Source organism: Ochotona princeps, chromosome 15, assembly GCF_030435755.1.
Source record: "Ochotona princeps isolate mOchPri1 chromosome 15, mOchPri1.hap1, whole genome shotgun sequence".
Taxonomy (NCBI): domain Eukaryota; kingdom Metazoa; phylum Chordata; class Mammalia; order Lagomorpha; family Ochotonidae; genus Ochotona; species Ochotona princeps.
In genome coordinates, this window is record NC_080846.1 from 25267279 (window position 1) to 25274856 (window position 7578).

The 7578-nt window shown below is 42.8% G+C and overlaps 1 protein-coding gene across 1 annotated transcript; it reads left to right on the top strand.

The window, feature by feature from the left end:
* Positions 1 to 1482: 1482 nt before the first annotated feature.
* On the top strand, positions 1483 to 7298 carry LYZ (lysozyme). Its single transcript, XM_004583017.3, has 4 exons — positions 1483 to 1657; positions 3017 to 3181; positions 4991 to 5069; positions 6408 to 7298. Exons 1-4 carry the CDS (start codon positions 1522 to 1524, stop codon positions 6472 to 6474), a joined length of 447 nt encoding a protein of 148 aa, XP_004583074.2. The 5' UTR covers positions 1483 to 1521; the 3' UTR covers positions 6475 to 7298.
* The last annotated feature ends 280 nt before the right edge of the window (positions 7299 to 7578 follow it).

Here is a 7578-nt window from a genome sequence, read left to right on the forward strand (position 1 = left end):
AGCCAGAAGCCAGGAGCCTCTTCCATGTTTCCCACGTGGACCCATGGCTTTGGGCCATACTTGACTGCTTTCCCAGGCCAGAAGCAAGGAGCTGGATGGGAAGTGAAACAGCCCATATGGGATGTCGGTGCTATAGGCCAGAGGATTAATGTGCTATGCCACTGCGTTGGTCCCAACTTCTTCTATTCTAACATGGGAAGTGGAGGCCAGGAACTATGGAAAAGGAATTCAGAGAGTTGTAACAGTAAGACATTGATTTATGTTAATAAAAAGCATACACTCAATCTAGAGTAGAAAACCAGCTGAACAATGTGATGTTTTCCTAGGAACTGAGCTCACCAGCTCACCCAAAAAAGTGATTTCAATGCCGAAGCCAGATAACGTCAGGCTGCAGTGTCCTAGCTACCTGCCTTGGCTGAGCTGTCATTAAGGGCATGGTACAGCTGTCCCTGTAAGATTCTAATGATGAGGCTTATGAGGTCATTAGCGTCTCCAAAAGAGAAGACTTGGGTGGCCAGCCTCGTCCCTCTCAGAGGATTTCAATCTAGGGGAAATCCCAGGTATATGCAGGGGAATTCCAGGTCCAGGCTAGATTAGAACTACACCTGCATGTAACCCCAGGCTGACTGATGGCCACTTCGCCATCCTGTCAGGAGGGCGTCTTGTGGGGGCTTCAGGCCTACAGGCTTCCCACTCAGCCTGTCTTAACACATTGGTTTCTTTCTTTTTTTTTTTTTTTTTCTTTTTAAATCTTATTCCAGTTTCTTCCACACACAGCCAGCATATGAAGGAGGAGAGGAGTGGGCAAGCCTCAGTGCCTGGCCAGTGGCTAACATGCAACTTCCCCTTTCGCCTTTCGTCTGTCCTACTTCTTCCTGACTGTCCATGGAGCCTTTTCTAAAGTCCCAGAGCACCCCCTTTTAGCAGAGTGGAGTTCTTGAGGTGTCCAGATGAAGTGTTCTCTTTCCTTCCTCCCCAAGCCTTGTCTTTCTTTTGTCTGGCCCCAGGAACAGGGATTGAGCTTTGGGTAACCTGCTGTGTGCCCATGAAGACAATGTCATGTCCATTCTATTGAAAAGTATATACGAAAGAATTCTAAGTGAAGAAGATGAGTACAAAATACTGAGTTTAATTAGATCATTTGATGAAAATGAATGTTGGGCAAAAAGCACAGCTTATTTTGAGTCATATAAAATAGTCCTTTGTTGTTGCAGTTGCTTCACCTCATAATAAAATAGAAGACAATGTCTATTTAAAAAACTGCGAATTCCCAATTCTCCCTAAACAAAATCTTTAAGCAATGTCATTTCATCATGTTGATTGATGCTTAAGACATCAGAGTATTCAAACAATAAAAAAAAAAAAAAAAACCGTTCCAAGTCAGTGAATCAAAGAATTGTTCATGCTCTCCACACAAAGGGTGGAGCCCTCGAACCATTAGGGCAAGAAGGAAGTTGAACGAGCTTAAATACCAGGGCTTCCTCACTCCTGTCAGCCTAGAGTTCTGGCTTCCCAGGCAAGATGAAGGTGCTCCTGATTCTGGGGATGCTGCTTCTTTCCAACACCATCCAGGGCAAGGTCTTTGAGAGGTGTGAGCTGGCCAAAACTCTGAAAAAATTTGGAATGGATGGCTACAAGGGAATCAGCTTGCCTAACTGTAAGTCTGTGCTCCTTCCAACTTCCTGAGGCTGAACTCCAGCTCTCCTAATGCCTGTAACAGAATTTCTTGACTCCTAATGTTTCTTCCTCAGCCTACAGCTCCCCTGTAAAAAAGTGGTCCTGATTAGGAAGACTCAAACTGCTCATATTGTTGACAGAGTTACCAACTTAATGCTAGGTCCAGGACAAAGAAACAATATCCAGTCTTTTGCCTACCTGTGCTATTCCAAAGGAAACCTTTTGGCCCTTTTTATTGGCCAAAGGAAGGCCAATGCTGCTATGGACCCCCTAGAAGCCCATCCAGGAGCTGACCGTACACGTTGATCTCCAGCTTTGTGATTCCTTGCCTTTAGTCCCTCAGGGAGTCCAGGAATTGGACATGACCCGCCTGGCACCTTGTTCTATGCTTTGCAGTAGAAAGCTGCTTATTTCACCACCCCAGAGTTAGGAATTGGCATATCAGCTAAGCTGGCTCACAGTCGGGGTTCTACAGCAACTGCTCTCACCAGTTTAGGGAGTAGTCAATAACAAGACGTAACCCCACATGGAATGGAATGAATCATCAGTCAGAAGGGGCTTTGAGCAAAGACATTTGTACTTCCTTGTAGGTTTCTTCGTTGCTGTGGCTAACATCAGATTGGCCCTTAGGATCAGAGATGCCGGGGGAGGGAACAATTCAGGCACTCCAAGTCACACAAGGCCTGCTGTCCTCTTTTGTATCACTTGCTTTATCATTTGCTTCTGACTGAGACACCTGCAAGGACCTGACCCACCTAGGTTTCAGCCATTTTCAGTTTGGAACTGGAGTACTGAGAGAGGTTTCAGTGCACTGGCTCTTCATGATGGAATTTACATGTTCCTCTCAATAGCTATTTTTGAATGAAAGTGCATGGATGGATGAAATCACAAAGTGATCTTTCCTATACTTCTTGTTTTCAGGGCTCAAACTTGATATCCAAATTCAGCTGCGGGTATTGTATGATGATTTCTTTTTCAGCAAATCCTAATGAAATAATTTTTCCACCAGTCTACACATCTGCCTTGAATTTACAAGATCTATTCAACGACTCTTCATTTTTCTATTTGAGGCTGCATGTTGCCTGAGCCCCAGGAACAAGGGAAGGGTAAAAACAAAGAAGGAACCATTATTTAAATATATTTTTTGAAGTGCCTTGTCTTGCTCCACTAGAATTAGAAATCAATTTGCACTACAAAATGGTTTTCTTAAGGGCATTTTGTCACTAAGGTGTTCAATGTTTTATAAGTTAAGCATATAGAAGTTAGGCAAATAGAATTGATTTTAGTTTACAGTGCAAGTTTGTGTTGCTGTTCATTATTAAAAATAATGTCTTTTTAGGGATGTGCTTGGCCAAATGGGAAAGCAGTTACAACACAAAGGCTACAAACTACAACCCTGGAGACAAAAGCACTGATTATGGGATATTTCAGATCAACAGCCGCTACTGGTGTAACGATGGGAAAACCCCGAAATCAGTTAATGCCTGCCATATCCCCTGCAGCGGTAAGACAAGCAGCTTTGAGTGATGGCACAGGAGCCCTGGGGATGTCTTATAAAGAATCAAGGCAAAGGGAAAAGCCTTGAGGTGTTCAGAGGGACCTGGGAGAAGTCTGTCTCAAGTTCCAATAAGTTTTTGTTATCCTCACTTGCAATTCCCCAAGTGGGAAAGTAAGGAGCTGGTATCAGAATAGATTGGTGCTCTTTTATAAACACTTATTTCCAGAATGATCTGTTGATCAGTTGTTAATGCTTTACTGATGCTCTCGGCAGAACAATACTATTCCTCCTGCTAACTCAGGGGAGGAAGAGGGACATTTGGTGTGGGGCCTTTTCCTGATTCTTTTGTATTACTTGAAATGTGCTGAATACAGGAAAATTTGAAATAGTAGTATAACAAACAACCATAAGCCTAACTTATAAAAAAGATTTATTTTATTTATTAGGCAGAGCTTTATATACAGAGAGAAATCTTGCATCTGCTGGTTCTTCTAATTGACTGCCATAGCTGGAGTTGGGCAGTCCCAAACCAGGAGCTTCACCTAGGTCTCCTACTTGGAACATCGTCCACTGCTTTCCCAGGTGCATTATCAGGGAGCTGGATCAGAAATGCAGCACTCCAGGCAGGAGCTTAGCCCTTGTGCCGCATCGGCAGCCACCCAAAATCCAACTTTTTAAATAGTTTATTTTTTTGAAAGACAGAGACGGGACAAACACACAGACTTCCCATCTGACGCTCATTTCCTAAGCACCTGCAGCAGTGGGGACCAGGTCAGGTTGATACTAGGAATTCAGTCTCACTCTCATCTATGGTGTTGGGGACCCAAATATAGACCTTCATCCACTACCTAGCATCTGAATCAGGACTCAAACCAGTACTGCAACATTATCAGCAGCTTTGCCTGTTGCATCACAATGCCCAAGAAGATTAATTTCGAAAAAATTTTTAAGGATTTATTATTGTTTGTATTGGAAAGGCAGATTTATAGAGAGAAGCAGAGGCAAAGAGCCACTGGTTCACTCCCCAAATGGCTACAGTGGCCAGAGTTGAGCTCATCTGAACTAGGAACCTGGAGCTTCTTCTAGGTCTCCCATGCGAGTGCAGGGTTCCAAGGCTTTGGGCCATCCTCCAATGCTTTCCCAGGCCACAAGAAAGTTGCCGAATGGGAAGTGGTGCAGCCAGGACGCAAACTGGCACCCATATGGGAGCCCAAAGCACACAAAGCGAGAATTTAACCACTAGGGTATCGTGCCAGGCCCCAGAATTTTTTAAATCTACTTTTCAAAATGGTTGCAATATATAATAACAAGTACTCATTAAATAAATACTAGAAAATATAAATTAGAAAAAAATAGCAATCATGATCTTACATCCCAGAAATTTATGCCTATTGTCACCATTGGTATATATTCTTCTAAGATGTACATCAATAATGTACATGCAAGTGGAATTTTATCATGTACCTGTAATACATCCATATGCAAATGGATTTATAATAAATTTCCAATAGAATTACTGAGTAGAAAAAAATTACTAGACATGTTTTTTTTCCCTACTGTTTGCTGTGAACAGGGCTTTTCCTCACATTAGTTTCTTCGAAGCTTCCAATGACCTTGGCAGTTGAGAGACAGAATGCTTCATGTCGTACCAAATAGAGTAGGAGAAAAAGATATCCCTGCCCCCAACCATCACAGATGTGTAAACTCTTAGAAATAGTACTTTTTCATCACGTATCGCAATGTAACTGGCTAAACCTAAGCTTGACATGCAATTGCTGTGAAAGTTGTTGACATCTCTCACCACCTCTCTTTCAGCTTTGCTGCAAGATGACATCTCTCAAGCTGTAACCTGTGCAAAGAGGGTTGTCAGTGATCCGCAAGGCATCAGGGCATGGTATGTGTTGCTATATGTCCCAAGGGAGGACTCCCAAAGCCCCAAAACTGTGCTGTTGAAAAGGGAGCCCGTGCTAGCATTGAATGACCTAGATCCTTATAGAAATAATACTTTAATCACCTCAAAATCTTATTCGTCTTTCTCAATTTATTTTAGGAAATTTCCAGAGTTTCTGAGATTCTTTACACTCTTACAGTTCCTTGTTGTGTCTTGAGATAATTTCTAGCATAATAAAAGGCGGAAACTGCTTTGCATCTGCTGTTGTACAACACAACCTGTGCTCTCCTGAGGCCGGTGGGCTGGAACGACATGTAACATTTGCATACTTTCTTTCACCAGATGGCAATGCTTCGATCTGTCTGTAGTCTTCATTTTATTTATTGATCTATTTTTCTTTTATAAAAAGTGGAACTATATAGTATAAAAGTCACAATGGCAGATGGAGCTGCATAACAACTTTTTGCTTCCTTTTCTCTGGAGAAAGATAATATTTGAAAACTTTCTCCCACACCACCCCACCCCCTAAATTCTTCTATATCCAAAGTGGAAAGCAGGTCTTCTCATGGGATCCATCACATTTTCTGAATTGAAAAACCATTCATCTTGCTTTTTAGAAAACTTTATGTAATTGCTTTATTTAAGAAGCAGAGACAAAGATCTATTCATTGATTCCATCTCAAATGGCCACAACGGCCAGGGCTGGGCCAGGCCAAAGGCAGGATCCCAAAACATGATGCCAGTCTCCCGAATGAGTGGTGGGGATGCCAGTACTTGATCCACCCGCTGCTGCCTTCCAAGGAGTACATCAGCAGGCAGCTGGAGTCAGCAGTGGGGCGGAGTTCTCACACAGCACTCCAACACATGTTATGATGCACGTATCCTGAGAGCATCTTAGGGGCTGCGCAAAAACCTGCACCTGTGCCCCCACCTAGGCCACTCTTCTCCCATTGTTAGCAACACAGGAAGCTAGGATGGCCGTGCCACCGAAAACTCCACACAAGAGGCTGGAGCAGGTCATAACACAGCCTCTTACCCTGGGGAGGTGAACACCCTGGATGCAGAATTGTTTCATCCTTTGTAGCTAAATGCAAGCATGCAAGCTGCCACTCAATCAAGGCAGTGCACGGAGGTCAAGGCTAATGCTCTCTCAACAAAGCTTGCATGGTGCAGCAGCTGCACTTGGCCTCCCACCCAGAGGTCAGCTGGCCACAGCACCTGTCATTTCTTTGATACTTTGTTTGTGTTGTTGACAGGATGTTTTGTTCTCCCCATAAATTTGAAGTTTATTCTCCTAGTTAGCATGTTTTAACCTCTCCCTTGTTTTGCCTTTCTCTGCAGGGTGGCATGGAGAAACCATTGTCAAAACCGAGATCTCTCTGAGTATACTCGGGGCTGTGGAGTGTAACTGTGGAATTTTCTTCTTCTGCTCATCTTGTCTCTTTCTCAGCTTCAGGGAGTGGTAAAGTCGCCAGCATCGCTTCCCCTTCAAACACAGTCTCACTGTTCCAGAGGCAAGAGCAAAGCAGCGCCTCTCCTCCAAGAGCCTGTTCACTAACTTACTTGTTATTTGACCTTAAAACTACATATTTCAGTTTGCTGATAGCAAACTGGGGAAAATTCATCTAAAACTGTAGTTATCAAATGTATTTCTAGTACATTAATCTTGATGAAAGGAATAACCTGAGTTTATCTTGAGTAATACAACTATTCATCAATATTGAATTAAAATATTAAAAAAGGCTATCTTTAAACTACTTAGCTTAGACAGAACTGCAAAGTCAATGTGGGCCTTGGCTGCCTTCTGTCCAGGATGGCGTCTCCAATGCAGGAAAAATAAGCTCTCTTGGTTGGCAATAGACAGTTGTTAAAGGAGCAGTTATTCAATTCTTAAAAAATGGAGACTGAGTTAAGAATTTTGCTTTCATAATGGATGTGACCTCTAGTTTAAAGATTTTCTTAGACAGCTTTCATTTACACATCCTTAAAATAGAAACATGATTTATATGCGCTGCAGCCCATTAAGTAACACTTAGGTGCTTATTGCTAATTGTGAAGGAGGGAGTAGATGAGCTTTTACTGTTTCTTAATTTTATTAATTTAGAGTTGTGCATTATGATTAATTCTAAGACAGGATGAGCCCAGGGGTGTTGAAATGATTGCTAGTTAACCACAGGTGTGAAACTATGCATGTTGCAAAAAACACATTATTATTAAAGGCTTTGCAATGAATACTTTGTCTTCCTTTATTAAAAAAAATATTTATTCACTGGACCGCAGCCATGGCAAAGTAGGCTAAACCTCTGCTGGTGTCTGTAAGCACCAGCATCCTGTATGGGCACCAGTTTCTGTCCTGGCTGTTCCACTTGGGACCCTACACCCGAGTAGGAGACCTGGAAGAAGCTCCTGGGTCCTTGCTTCATATCAGTTCAGCTCTGCAAATGCAGAGAGGGACAAATAGGAAGAAGCTGTAGGTTGGCTTAGTGCATGCTCCAATTGGGAGCGGCTGATC

Coding starts and splice junctions, on each gene's coding strand:
- LYZ (XM_004583017.3), top strand. CDS start 1,522: ATGAAGGTGCTCCTGATTCTGGGGATGCTGCTTCTTTCCAACACCATC. Junction 1,658..3,016: donor GGGAATCAGCTTGCCTAACT/GTAAGTCTGTGC, acceptor ATGTCTTTTTAG/GGATGTGCTTGGCCAAATGG. Junction 3,182..4,990: donor CTGCCATATCCCCTGCAGCG/GTAAGACAAGCA, acceptor CCTCTCTTTCAG/CTTTGCTGCAAGATGACATC.